Raw genomic sequence first — 15,243 nt, 5'->3', positions numbered from 1 at the left:
GTTCAGAATCCCTCTCAATGGTCATTATAAAAGGAAGCTTGGGATTGGCAAGCCATTTTCAAAAGTGATGTAAGACTAAATGAGGGAAGTCATATCTAATTGATTTTATATATATATTGATGTTTTTAAATGCTTTGTCTTCCCATTAAGCAATTTATGAAGAAATTCCTACTGCATGATGTTTATTTAACTGAATTTGTGTATGTGGGGTAGGGTGTGTTTGAGGAATTTTGTCTGAAAGGTAAATATGCTAAATTTACATCCTAGTATGCGCATGCTCTGCTCACAAACGCCCCTGCTGAGCAGTTTACATACTGGGTGAAAATGTACACAGGAATCCTCATGGGAGATCCAGGTTTGCCAGTGAGATTACGATGTACTCAGACTGAAAAAGAGGATTTCTTCTGGTTACCTGTGTGTCTGCCAGAGGTGGGGAAGGACTGGAGAGAGATCCCTCCACAAGCCGTTTTGTCTACTTAGAGAATGGCATGCTAGAAGGGTTAGTGAGCCAAATTACAGTTTTCTTTTTTGTTGTTGTTGTTGGCTTTCATGTGTATGTTGAATAGACTAATAGCATTTGATGACTTTTTTTTTTTTTTTTTTTTTTTTTTTTACTGTGCATTCCCAGATTTTGTGTGTGTGTTGCTCAGAGGGCAGGTGTGTAGTGGGCAAAGAGATAGGGAGATTGTCTGTTTTTCTGTTTGTTGATTGGACACACTTGCTGCTGGTAATTTGGGCATCTAAGGATCTTCCTTTATACTGAAGGCCTGAACCCTTTGGTGGAAGGAAAAAAAAGAAAGAAAAAATCATTTGAAGCAAATCCCGCCCATAGTATTATTTTTCTTATGTGCAAGCATTGTTACCTATAGTATATTATATAGAATTTTGCATCTGACATTTTGGTTGCTAGAATTCTTAGCTTTCCTGACTGGTTTTAATTTATTATCCTCAGACTTGAATGACTAAGAGGAAAAGTCATATATTCTTGAGATTTTTCTAAGATATAAAACATTCTTAAGATTATTCAAATTATTTTAACCTTGTACAACTAATTACCCTCAGAGTGGCCCTTCATTTTGTCCGTCACTCCTAGATCAGAACATACAAGCCAAGCATGGTACTGTTGAAAAGCTGAAGGATGCTATTTGTATCCTCTCCTCTCATATGCAAAATGGTCTCGTTCTTAACTGATTACTTGTGCATCTAGGATGAGGTGAGAAAAAAGGCACTGAAAGGAGAGGTGGGCAGGAGGAAAGTGATCAATGGGAACAGAAGAGGGTTCTTAAGGTGCATAAAATAGCTGGTAGAAAGAAGAGGAGTGCCACTGTGTTGGCTGGCTCCATCACAGATGCTGCTGAATTTCCACTACTGTCTCAAACTCTGCAAGAACCCTCATTTTTAAAGAGCTGTTTTTAAATATCATACTTGTCTTTCCTACATATTTGCCTGCCTGACTATAACTGGGTGATTTTATATGATTTTCTTTCTTAGGGTCAAGAAATTGGAGCATGGCTATGAGTAATGGAAACAATGATTTTGTGGTTCTGAGCAACAGCAGCATCACAACCAGTGCTGCTAACCCGAGTCCCCTTACCCCCTCTGATGGAGACCATGCAGCCCAGCAGCTCACACCCAAAGAAGCAACAAGAACAAAAGTGAGTCCAAATGGATGCCTGCAACTTAATGGCACAGTTAAATCATCCTTTCTGCCTTTAGACAACCAAAGAACGCCTCAGATGTTACCCCAATGCTGCCATCCTTGCCCATACCATCACCCTTTGACTAGCCATAGCAGTCACCAAGAGTGCCATCCTGAGGCTGGCCCTGCAGCACCCTCTGCTTTGGCCTCGTGTTGCATGCAGCCACACTCCGAGTATTCTGCATCTCTTTGTCCAAATCATTCACCTGTGTATCAGACTACGTGCTGTCTTCAGCCCTCTCCATCCTTCTGCCTGCATCATCCGTGGCCTGACCATTTTCAGCATCAGCCTGTGCAACAGCACATAGCCAACATAAGGTAAGTGGTCTGAAAGTTTTGCTTTTAGCATTCAACTAATTCCACATGAACATGACAACTTGTGTTTATTTTCCTGAAAGGGGAGGAGAAAAATGTGGCACAGAAAGAAAACTTATGAAAATGCATATTCTATGGATTGTGTGAAGCCAAGAAAAACGCAAATAAAATAATACAGTATATCTATTGTATCCACTGACTTCTTAGTCAAATCTTCCCTTCCCCTTTTCCTGTCTGCAAACTGGTTAGGAATTTCTGCTAGACCTTAAGTTATAAAATTCAACAAAAAGTTTTACTGTTAGCAATTTCTATTATTGTACATGGGAAGCATATTTATGATGAGACTACCTAAGCAGCCATCCTTTATTTGCTGTTACTGATAGTGGTGAGCATTTATGAAAAAGAAGTAAAAAAACTCCTTGCTGGCCAGGTGCAGTGGCTCATGCCTGTAATCCCAGCACTTTGGTAGACCGAGGCAGGCGGATCACCTGAGTTTGGGAGTTTGAGACCAGCCTGACGAACGTGGAGAAACCCCATCTCTACTAAAAATACAAAAAATTAGCCAGGCGTGGTGGTGCATGCCTGTAATCTCAGCTACTCGGGAGGTTGAGGCAGGAGAATCACATGAACCTGGGAGGTGGAGACTGGTGAGCCGAAATCATGCCATTGCACTCCAGCCTGTGCAACAAGAGTGAAACTCCATCTCCCAGAAAAAACAAAAAAACAAACAAAAAAAAACCTTGCTTCCTTATGCTGCCTTATGACTGTACTCGACAATTTCTATTCATGTGTTTTGGTGACTATGTAGTACGCTAAGATCAGATGAAAGTAGCAATTGCCTTCATAGCAGATGAAACCTGTAAATTGTAGCATGGGACTTTAAAAAATATTTTTTGTAAAGCGTTTTTAGATCTGGTAGATTGAAAAGTATTAGAAAAATCAATATCATTGTCCGTGCTTATTTCCACCTCAGCCCATAGTTTCTCATATATATGATTTTTCAGCTATTTTTTCCATGGGTAAGTTAAGTTGCATTCAGCATACGTTAGCAATGATAATATATTTTATAAAATACTAAGTACTTTGTAAAGACCTAGTATTATTTCATATTTTTAAGTAATAAAGTTTAATTAGCTAGAAAAAGAGCATTCTCTTTAAAATTAGGGTATAGTTTACACACAGGGAAATGTACAGATATTAATTATTCAGTTTGAACAGTGTTGACAAATGTGTACAAAAGCGTAACCCACATTTTGGTCTGATGTAGAACATTTCTGTCACCCCAGAAGGTAAGTTCCTTCGTGCCCCTTCTCAGTTATTACCTCTGTCTTCACCAGAAGCAATCACTGCTGAGTTCTATTACTGTAGATTTGTTTTGCCTGCTTGTAGAACTTCATATAAGTGGAATCGTACAGTATGTACTCTTTCATATTTGGCAATTTTTGCTCAGCATAATGCTTTTGAGTTTCATCTAATTATTGTATGTATTTGTTTTTCCATTTATTGCTGAGTAGTAATCCACTGTATGCATGTAGCAAATTCACTTTTGATTAAAGAGTCAGGGCTGAGTGCTGCAGCTCACGGCTGCAGGGATTACAGAATCCCTGTAAGATTCTGTAAGGTGGGAAAATTGCTTGAGCCCAGGACTTCAGTGCCAGCCTGGGCAACACAGCAAGACTCTGTATCTACAAAAAAAAAAACAGGGAAAAAGAGTCAGCTCCAAAAAGGGATTAAGAGATAAATACTTTTGACCTTTATCAGGTTTTGAACATTGTTGAGATTATCTGGTTACACTCTTTAAAGAGAGGAAGGGAAACGTGGTAATAAAGCAGAAAGAAGGAGTGGGGAGGGGAAAAGAGGAGAGTCCTTCACAGCATGTTTCTGCAGTTTCTGAATACACTTTCCATATTGGATTTGAGAGTCTTTTAGTTATAGGCTATGATAAGAACTCACATTTACCAAAGTCATTTCTTAGAAGATTTGTCCTGACAGCTTTGTGCTACATGACTAGTTTTAGACTCTTTCCATTTTGAATCAAATTGTGTGAACAGTTGATTTTTAAATTATCATAAATATTGATGTTTCAAATAATAAATTATATGGTTGCAAAGTATGAAATAAGATAGATATTTCTGCATTTTGAAGCTGATACCTCCTTTAAAAAAATCACAACATAATAAAACTGTGGACAAATAACCAATCCTTTCAATATGGAAGGTTGTGCCAAGAGTTTCAGGATTTTTACTTAGCATTTCTCAGTGACCTAATTCAAAAGCAACGAGATCCCTGTGTATACGTTAAATAGAATGGCATTTAAAAACAAACTGATAGGCAGGTGGCTGAGCTTGTCACTACCCTTGGTTGTGGAGTCATTGTTGGAACCGGGGCTTTTGCAATCATGGTGGACTGACTTCAGACTGTGTATGACCACTGGGTCCACAGACTTGTCCGTATAGGATTTGTCTTTGTGTGTTATCTAAAGAGAAAGAATGATGGAAAAGCTAACTGCCTTCCGGAAAAAAAGTATGTTATTTAAAAGGGAATTGAGACCCATGGAGAAGTTGCTTGGAAGTAAAGGCTGTGACTGAACTATATAATGTTTACATTTTAAAAGTTATGAGAGAAATAAAAACACTCTCATACTCAATTTGAAAAACGCTGACTTAAAAATTGCCACAATTGTCTGTCAAAAAAAGTTGTAGAAGAAAGTAGATTAGTATGAGGGAAATTTTTTATATTTAGAATTGTATCTCAAGAATTTGAGCTTTCGGTTATCTGTTTGTAATAGACATAAAATATTTTAAAGATGCCTGCAGAGGAATAGTATATGTCCATTTGTGTATATGACATACTTTATTGTGCCTCAATTATTACTTTGCTATTTTCTACATTAGTTATATAATCTGCAATGTGGCACCGAGGATGTAATTCCAAACAAGTTGAGACATTCTTTAGTAGGAAGGGAGACAGTAAAGCAAATAGGCAGCTACAGTATTGTGGTAAGCACTATCAAGAAGGAATACACAGGGCTGAAGATGAAGAAAAGTTACAGATGGAGAGAGAACTGAAGAGGCTTGTCTTTTAGGTAGAGGGAACAGTTTATGCAAATACTTTTACGAGGTGGTGTGCGCTCAGCTCCAGCATAGGTCAGTATGGCTGGACCCTAGTGGAAGAGAGAATGGTAGCAAGAGGAGAGGTATACTAGGACTAAATCCTGAAGGGCATCGTAAACCACATTAAGGCAATCTCCAGACTTCATCCTGAGGCTAAGGAGGACCCATTGTAGATTTCTGTGTGTTTGTGATTTTTTTTATTGTGGTGAGATATACATAACATAAAATTTAATATTTTAATCATTTTTAAGTATACAGTTTAGTGACATTAAGTACATTCACATTGTTGTACACCCATCACTACTACCTTTGTGCAGAACTATTTCATCTTCCCAAACTGAAATTCCATACTCACTAAATTATAAATCGACCTGCCCCTGGCAACCACCATTCTACTTTTTGTCTCCATGAATTTGACTTCTCTAGATACCTCAAATTAGTCGAATCCTACAGTACTTGCCTTTTTTTGTTTGGCTTATTTTACTCCGCATAATGTCTTCAAGGTTCATTCATGTTGTAGCATGCGTCATGATTTCCTTTCTTTTTAAGGCTGAATAATATTCCATTGCATATTTGTATATTACATTATAGCATTTTATCAATTACATATTACATTGTATCAGTTCATTGATGGACAATTCCATCTTTTGGGTGTCGTGGCTATTGTGAATAATGCTACTATGAACTTGGGTTCTGTTCAAGTCCCTGCTTTCAGTTCTTTGGGGTATATGCTCAGACCAGAAGTGAAATTGCTGGAGCATATGGTAATTCTGTTTTTAGCTTTTTGAGAAACTGTTTTCCATAGTGGCTGCACCATTTTACACCAGCAGTGCAAAAAGTTCCAATGTTTCCAGATCCTTGCCAACATTTGTTATTTTATCTGTTTTTTTTTAAGAGTAGGCATCCTAATTGATGTGAGATTATAAATTTTAAAGCAAAAAAAAAAAAAAAACACACACACACACACAGTAAGAAACATTTTAGAAAACTTCATCATTTGCATTGTGGAGAGCAAATTGCATTGGATCAGGACTGTTGTAGATAGGAAGAACACTAGAAGGCTTGCTGCAGTAGTTCAAGTGAGAAATGTGATAACTTGAACCATGATTTATAAATAAATTCATTCTAGAGAGATTTAGGAGGTGGAATCTACTAGATTTGGTGGATAATTGTATATCGGAGGGGCAAAGGGAGGAAGAATCACAACTGATTTTCAGTGTCCTGGCTTGAGCAACTGGTTGGGTAGTTGGTAATTCCATTCACTAAAATGGGGAAGACAGAAGAAGGGAACTAAGTAAACAGAGCTGAGACATTGAGCTTCCAGAGAGGACTACAGAGTAACAGTAACAGTGAAAGAGTGATGTCCCCTGGGCTTCTTTGAAAGAATGAGGTTGCTAGGTAATACATGACAATGCACTGAGGGCAATACTGGTGGGGTTTATCTTAGAATGAACACTGAAGCACTTTGACTCAGGCCAGCAGGTATTATATTTGCAGAATTGTGCTATGGGCAAGGCACTGAGTGAGGTGCTGTCTCGTCCTTTCCCCAACCAATAAAATATCCACAGAAGCAAATGTGTTCTTGGATAGAGCTGCTATGTATGGGAGAACAGGGCAGTTTGGGAAAGTCTGCACAGGATGTCCTTGGTATGGAATTCTGAAAATGAGGATGCTGTACAATGCTTTACTGCCTTTCATTATTCTACACAACTCTTTCAGGAACTTACTGTAACAAAGGTTCTAGAGGTTGATCTCTACCAGAAACTTCAAGTCTTTTTAGTTTTCTTTATTGTGGTTTATTGCTATGTAATTTTCAAGTTCTTTCTAAATTGATAACATCAAGTAAGTACTTAATGAAATATTATTCAATTAATGTTTAAGATGTATTTATGACTTCACATTACTTTAAAGGATATCTTAAACATTGACCGCCTTAGAGTAAAATTGTATGGTGATGGAAGATCCTAAGTGCTATCAATTTTTATTGCTATTTGCACCTAGACCACAAATGGGCCCACCTGTTTGTATTTGAAAGTGTTTTTTGAAGTTTTTTGTTGTTGTTGTTTATAAAGCACTTTAGCCATAGAGAATGTTTTAAAGACTCAATCAGATAGAAAATACAATTTTAGTCTAGACCATTTACTGCTTACCGCCTTTTGTATAGTAGACTCTCTTTCATCCCCTTTTGATTCTTTAAACTCCAATAAATCTTTCTAAAAGATTCATTATATCAACCATCTGTGTTTTTTTTAATTCTTTTTTAGTCTTCTGATTAATAAAATTAAGGCCAGGTGTGGTGGCTCAAGCTTATAATCCCAGCACTTTGGGAGGCTGAGGCAGGCCAATCACTTGAGGTCAGGAGTTCGAGACCAGCCTGGCCAGCAATGGTGAAACCCTGTCTCTGCTAAAACTACAAAAATTAGCCCAGGGTGGTGGCAAGCACCTGTACTCCCAGTTACTTAGGAGGCTGAGGCAGGAGAATTACTTGAACCCGGGAGGTAGAGGTTGCAGTAAGCCAGGATCACACCACTACACTCCAGCCAGGGTGACAGAGGAAGACTCTCAAAAAAAATAAAAATAAAATAAAATAAAGATTATTGCAAGGATCACATTTAATATATCTGTTTTAATTATTGCCAAATATTAAGTAGCTTAAATAGATTTTATTTTAAAGCTTTAGATTTCATTTTAAAGCTTCAGGCTTTTACATTTGTAGATTCCTGTCCTCATATACATTACTCAGCCATTAATTAACATGTCTAATTGAGAACAATAGCAAATTTTATTTTATCTTATTTTATTTGTTTATTTTTGAGACAGAGTCTTGCTCCATTGCCCAGGCTGGAGTACAGTGGCATGATCTCGGCTCACTGCAACCTCCACCTCCTGAGTTCAACCGATTATCCTGCCTCGGCCTCCTGAGCAGCTGGGATTACAGGTGCACACCAACATGCCCAGCTAATTTTTGTATTTTTAGTAGAGACGGAGTTTCACCATGTTGGCCAGGCTGGTCTTGAACTCCCGGCCTCAAGTGATCCGCCCGCCTCAGCCTCCCAAAGTGCTGAGACTACAGGTGTGAGTCACATCGCCCAGCCACAGTAAGGAATTTTAAAAGGCAGAAAATAGTGTCTCCCCACCATGAGGAAAGACTTATACCAACAAGTCCTATACCTAGCTGATTGTCTTTGGAGTCACCTGGGGAGTTAAAAAATAAAATAAGTAGAATAAGAAGAAGAAGACATTTCTTTTGCAGTAGAAACAATAAATAACTCTAAGAGTTGAGAGGTGGGAAAGATCCCCTGGAAGGATCCCTGTAGGTTATTGAGGTTAGGGACAGTCTGACTAAGAAGAGCAAAACATGAATGGCCCTTGAAAGATGACTAGAAATTAATGAAGGGACTTGAGGAGGCAAAACATGGAGAGTGGAGGAAAGTTGTGAAGGGAAAGCTTTCAAAAGCAAAAGCTTTTATATATATATTTATTTATTTATTTATTTATTGAGACAGAGTCTCGCTCTGTCACCCAGGCTGGAGTCCAGTGGCCTGATCTTGGCTCACTGCAAGCTCTGCCTCCCGGTTCATGCCATTCTCCTGCCTCAGCCTCCTGAGTAGCTGGGACTAAAACATGTAAGAAAGGTAAAGAGAACAAGATTGTGGGAGCGGAGGGTCGTTGTGGGTGTCCCCAGTCTACCTCCTGAACAGTCCATTTGATGATCTGTTCTTTATCCTCCAGAGAGCTGGAAAATGCCTCTCAAAAGCCAGTTACATTCCACGTGTGCTGGTTGAAGCAAGTTTTGAGTTATTCATTTGGGATCTTCTTATTGCTGTATTAAAGTGAAAGAGTAATGGTATTATTGCACAATTAATAAGGGGTTCTGCATCCAAAAATAGCACACTAGAGTTCTAATCTAAACTATACTTACCTTTTAATTTGGTGTTGCAAAGAAATATTCTTGATTGTAACAGAGGACTCCATGAATGATACTTGGCAATGCTACAGACTCATTATCATGATAGGGAACCTGTGATATTTTTGGATACCTGCCAAATGCATTTTTATTTACCTAAGGTGATTTCATAGACAGATGGCCATTTTGAATGTTTCAAGTGACTCACTAGAGGAATTAGAGCTATATAGAGTTAAGAATGCTTGGCATAGAGGGGACTGAGGAACCCTGGGACTAGCTTAGCCCCTTAAGGTTAACTAAATATTGTCCCTGCCACCCCCATATGTTATGACTGTATAATTTTTGTAACTTACATTTCCTTTCTTCTTCATTTCTTTAATAATTTTCTAATTTCTGACTCACTTTTCTCAGAGGTTTTCTTTTTGTTTCCCTTTAGGACATTTGTTACTTTCTGTGAAGGGGCCTCTTTTAAAATGAAAAAAAAGTAAGAAATGAGAATTCTCTTGTTATATTAAAAAGACAAGTATTCTACCACCAGAATTCTTGTTTCTTGGCATGTGCTGTATCATGACATCCAGGGGTAAAACTACAGCTCTGAGTATCATTTCCCAAAGTGTCTTACTTCACTGCACATGGCCTATGATGACCCACCCTTTCCCCTTTCCTTAGCCCTGGTGATTGTATTATTTTGTTAGCCAGAAAAATTGAGCCAGAAATCACTTTGAACACTTCATCAACATTGTGGCATGAACCTGCCCATTGACACAGATCCCACAGTCTCTGCTTTACCCACATCACCCAGAGTGCATTCAAATGCTTCTCTAAGATGTTGCAGCAATGAGTGGAGAAAGTCAGAGTTAGTTATTCACTTATTCAGCAAGTGCTTAATGAGTATTTAATAAGCCTTAGGTGCCGGAGACAGGTGGAAAAGGCAAAGTCTGGTTCCTGACTTCAAAGATGTAGAATTGGACAAGATAAGACACTTAGATTTTAGCATAGGGTGACCATAGGTAGATTGTCATCTTTGATTGGTGTTTACAGAATAGCTGTTGTATTCTCTGGACCACAGAAGTTAAATACCAGTGCTTTTACAGAGGCACAGGCAAGTTTTATTATATATTAATACAAAAAGAGAACTAGACTATACAGTTTTACAAATTCATATTCCCCTCTTTTCCTCTCTTACCATTGAAAGATTACTAATAGTGAAACAATCATTTGCCTTTATTTTTTATATAAATTATTACCTCTCTGGAACTGCTGGACAAGTGTCTTTTGCAAGAAGGAATAGCTAAACTGTATTCTTTAGACATTTGCTTTTCAATAAACCATTGGTTTTTCAATAAAGCCAATAAAATTGAAAATTTGGCACTGTTCACATTTTCAGTACTCAGTAGCCACATGTGGCTAGTAGCTAACATTTTGCACAGCACAGATGGAGAATATTACCATAATTGCAGAGAGTTTTATTGAACAGGACTACCTTCCTTGGCTCTGTTAAAACAGCTGAGATCCCTTTTCAAAGTCCACAGCAGCAAATGAAACTTATATGATATAGAATAACAGCAATATTTGACAGTGAATACTTTGTTGTTGTTGACATAATTCTACTTAGTATTTGCTTGTGTTTTGTTTACTAAATAACAAAGAAATGACAAAAAAAAAAAAAAAAAAGAAAAAAAATCCCTTCAAAAACCTGAAGGACAGCTAGGCGCAGTGGCTCAAGTCTGTAATCCCAGTACCTTGGGAGGCCGAGGCGGGCGGATTACAAGGTCAAGAGATTGAAACCATCCTGGCCAACATGGTGAAACCTCATCTCTACTAAAAATACAAAAATTAGCTGGGCGTAGTGGCCCGTGCCTGTAATCCCAGCTACTTGGGAGGGCAGGAGAATCACTTGAACCTGGGCAGTGGTTGCAGTGAGCTGGTATTGCGCCACTGCACTCCAGCCTGGTGACACAGTGAGACTCCGTCAAAAAAAAAAAAAAAAAAAAAAAAAAAACTGAAGGATTAAAAGTCCTATATTAGCAAAAATTGTGTAACAAGTAGGCAATATCCTTCAGAATCTTCTAGAGGCCACAATTACATTCCACAAAAGTCACTGCATATCTTTGAGTCAACAACTATCATCTTATTTAGTTTATAGTTGCGGGGCTTTTTGTAAGTAGATCTAAAATATAAATGTAAAAATGTAGTTTTTCTCCAGGGTAGAGAAGTATAGCTAGTCTCTAGAAGCAATCATTGTTGCTACATTATAATTTATTTTTCTTTTCTGAATTCTTTCCTCATTGTACAACATTAAGTAGTAAGAGCATCTCTGTAAAATGGGAGTAACAGTAGCTATCTTGCACTTAACACAGTGTCTGGTACCAAATTATAATCTCCCTTCTGTTCTCCATTTTTGTTCCTTTCACTTTCTCTTAAGTTTTGTTGTATTGTTTCATGCCTGTGCTTAATCCTGTTGGTATTGTTTTAGAAATGAAGCTATTACTGAATCCTGGTTTAAATAAAGACATGATGTGTTCCTTTTCATTCTTATTTATAAATGACACACCTCACACCATCAACCTATAGGAAAAGATGGTCACTCATTTGCCTTCTGGAGGAGGAAAAGGGGTCATGAAGAATAAATGGGTCTCTTTAGCCCCCCAAACTCAGAGCCTTTACACTTTATACTGATTACATAATCTGATTATGATATTTGATTTTAGAAGAAGTCTGGTAAGATTTAATTTTGATTTCACTGAAACCAGGATTTATTTTGACATTCCTTAAAGCAGTCAAATTAACTTTTTAAAAGGGATAATGTTTATAAAATTGAAAATGTTCCAGGCTTGCTTGCCAAAGTAAGTCAGCTTGGCAGTCAGACGGAGTGAAGGCCTATTTTTTAGAAAGACTTCTTTGAGAGAGTTCTTCTTTTATTATAAATGAACAGATTTTAGAGTGTGCTATGCCTCAAGGAATACATTGTACATTCTGTAATACATTTTAGAATATGAGCCTTGGTCATCTTTTACTTTAATAATGAATGTCAGAAAACAATGCTTTCTTTATTTCATAAAATTAATATAACGTTTTGGAATGAAGCAAATATATTCTTCATCCCCTTTCCATATTAGTGCTAGTTGTTTAGCAGATACTGGAGAGTAAAGGGGAAAAAAAGAAATGCTTTAGGTTTTTTCTTTTTGGTAAAAAAAAAAATTCAAAAGGTTGTAAAAAATATTTGGCAAACAGTGAGACTTAAAAAAAAAAACATTGTTATGGATCGGTTACACGTCTAATTCCAGGGAAAAGGCACTTGTGATCTATTGCATCTTCTTTTCAAACTTAAATAGATTGTTAGGTATAATTTAAAAGAATTTATAGAACTTAACATTTAAAGGACAATTTTGATTGCTGTAATATTTTGTGTTCTTTTCAGCAAAATTGACTCTACAAAATTGTCTCCTTTTTTTAAACACAAACCAGATATTCAACTGATTACTTGGTATTTTGGAGTTTGAAATAGAGCCTAAGGCCTGGGACCCATTCATGGTTCAGTAAATACTTGTTGAATCAATGAATGATTACCAAAAAAAATTCTCAAAATACATCTTTTTCTGTAAAAAGTTAACAAAACTTAACAACAGCAAAAGCCTCATGAAGTTAATTGGTCACTGCCATCAAACAGCTTATAGTCTAGAAGGAGAAGGATGATTTCAGCAAAAAGAACCCAACTCTCTGAATGCCAAAATCAGGGTTTAGAGGGTTATGTGAGTCCTAAAGAAGGAGATGGAATCATAGGAGAGCTAAGAGAAAGTGTCATAGGAGAGGTGAGGGGCTTTTCAAAAATGAACAAGAGGCCGGGCCAGGCTGGCTCACACCTGTCATCCCAGCACTTGAAGAGGCCAAGGGAGGAGGATCACTTGAGCCCAGGAGTTCAAGACTAGACCTGGGCAACGTAGTGAGACCCTGTTTATACTAAAAATAAAAAATAAAAATAAAATAAATGAACAAGAGTGCAACTGCCTGAAATACAGAAACAGGAGGCCTGGAAGCACCAAGAACATGGCAGTAAGTGGTGGGGTGGGGTATGGGGCTGGGGAATGCAAGCAGTCCCCTTTGTCTGGAGAGGGGCCAGAGAAGGCATCACGATACACTCTAGTTAGTCCAAGAAGATTGCGCCCATAAAATGAATTCTGAATGCTGTGTAATCATTGTAAAGCTTTTTTTTTTTTTGGAAACAGTCTCGCTCTGTTGCCCAGGCTGGAGTGCAGTGGCGCAATCTCGGCTCACTGCAACCTCTGCCTCCCAGGTTCATGAAATTCTCCTGCCTCAGCCTCTCGAGTAGCTGGAACTACAGATGCATGCCACCATGCTCAGCTAATTTTTGTATTTTAGTAGGACAGGATTTCACCGTGTTGGCCAGGCTGGTCTCGAACTCCTGACCACAAGTGATCTACCCGCCTCGACCTCCCAAATTGTTGGGATTACAGGTGTGAGCCACAGCACCCAGCCTGAAGCATTTATTCAATACAGATAGTCTGCAACTTAGGGTTTGAGTTATGATTTTTTGCCATTACAGTGCTGCAAAGGCAATATGCATTTGGTAGAAACTGTACTTCCGATTTTGAATTTTGATCTTTTCCTGGGCCCAGGCCCAGTGTGCTTTCAGCTGTGTGTGTTGATGGTGTGTACCTATACAACCATTCTGTTTTTCACTTTCAGTATAGTATTTAATAAATTACAGGAGATATTCCATACTTTAGGGGAAGATGGAGAGGGACCAGGAGACTGTGCCCCAGGGAGAGTCAGTCAGGGAATAACCTTTCTGTTTGCTCAACTCTGACCACCTTCAGGACATTTACCAATCTAGTGGAAGTAACCGTAAAGGAGTCAGTAGCTTATAAAACTGGTGGATGAACCCTCAGTTCCTAAATAAGACTTTTGTCTTTTCTTTGTTCATATGTATTTTTCTGAATCTAGAAAGCAGAATAAAATGAAAGACTTCAAGGCCAAATTTGATACCTTTATTCTATGTGAATTTGCTGAGTTAATTTAGTGAAATCAGTTTCTTTTCCCCATTTGAATGGTACAGGGTTCTAATACATACCAAATACTTTGATATTCAAGCCTAATGCTTTCTACAGGAATGTAAGCAATTTACTGTTTCCAAGCACTATTTTGTTGTGCTAGTAAGAAACAAGAATGGACAGTTAGTACATTCATTCCTTCGGACCCTATTTGTGTGTCTGTGGGCACTCGGGCCTGCCCACCTCCTCTTTCCTAAAACACTGCTTTCATTATGTCACTCCTCTGCTCAGAAATCTTCCAGTTTCCCCAAATTCCTTGACCTGGCATTGCAAGTTTCCCTTTGAGGGATGGAGTGTGTTGTGGGTGAGGAAAGGGTACTTCATGGAGGAAGAGTCCCCTAGCCCTGGATAGGAAGGAACAAGGTGACAGATCTCAGTGCATATTACTGTGGCGGATTTTCTCCCCAGCACTTCAGAAGTTTAGAAAGAAGTCAGATTAATGACTCTGTCTTTGTTTCCACTTATACATAATGAGGATCTAACAAGGTTATATATTCTGGGTCTTTGTTTTTTAGGTGGTATTCTAGAACTTTGTTTTGTTTTGGTTGGTTGGTTTTTTTCATTATAAAGCAATCCCTAGTAAAGATTTATTTATGAAGTATTGTTTGATTGTTAAAATGCTTCTCCCTAATGCATAGGGTAAAACTCTACACAGAGCTCCAAATTGTTTTGGTTTTTTTTTAACCTCTTTACCCCTGACCTCCTTCTCCCACAGCTTAAAATTCTCACTGAGCAACATCAGTGTTTGGTGAGTGTTTTGGCTTGAGGATTGTAGACTTCATTCCAGTATTCCATGCTCTTAAGTTAGTTAAGTTTAATAAGATTTTTCTGGCTTTCTTATGGGCTTTTCTTGGATCTCATATTAATGATTATTATTCACATCTTATTAAGAAAACTATATATTATACTCTTATTAAGCATGTTTTGTACAGGGCTCACAGCAACAGTCTGGCATGAAGAGGCTTGAGTTTAAGGGTAAGTACTTTATAATTTAGTGTAACTTTAAAATGTAACACATGGGACTGTGCTTTATAACCTCCAACTAAACCATGCAATTGTAACTTCATAGGCTAAGGAAGAATGTTTCCTTTTAACCAAAGCTACTTTTCAGTCATTTAAAAATACTTTGAATTAACC

At 37.9% G+C, this 15,243-nt stretch overlaps 1 protein-coding gene and 1 pseudogene across 8 annotated transcripts in view; both read left to right on the top strand.

Annotated features, from left to right (window-relative positions):
* The window catches only part of DISP1 (dispatched RND transporter family member 1), a 199,326-nt gene that overhangs the window by 136,587 nt on the left and 47,496 nt on the right, over positions 1 to 15,243 (top strand). For 7 of the 8 annotated variants that reach the window (XM_007988365.3, XM_037985536.2, XM_007988363.3 and 4 more), the window contains one exon: positions 1,492 to 2,017. In XM_007988365.3, the coding sequence (XP_007986556.3) occupies positions 1,509 to 2,017 (509 nt within the window). In that variant the 5' untranslated portion in view covers positions 1,492 to 1,508. Of the gene's footprint in view, positions 1 to 1,491; positions 2,018 to 15,243 lie in introns of those variants that run through there. The other variant, XM_073011503.1, reaches the window with a different exon arrangement.
* LOC140710236 (NADH dehydrogenase [ubiquinone] 1 beta subcomplex subunit 1 pseudogene) lies at positions 2,031 to 10,701 on the top strand (annotated as a pseudogene).

The sequence above is a fragment of the Chlorocebus sabaeus genome, chromosome 25 (assembly GCF_047675955.1).
Source record: "Chlorocebus sabaeus isolate Y175 chromosome 25, mChlSab1.0.hap1, whole genome shotgun sequence".
Lineage (NCBI taxonomy): Eukaryota > Metazoa > Chordata > Mammalia > Primates > Cercopithecidae > Chlorocebus > Chlorocebus sabaeus.
This window is presented reverse-complemented; position numbering and strand designations above follow the sequence as displayed.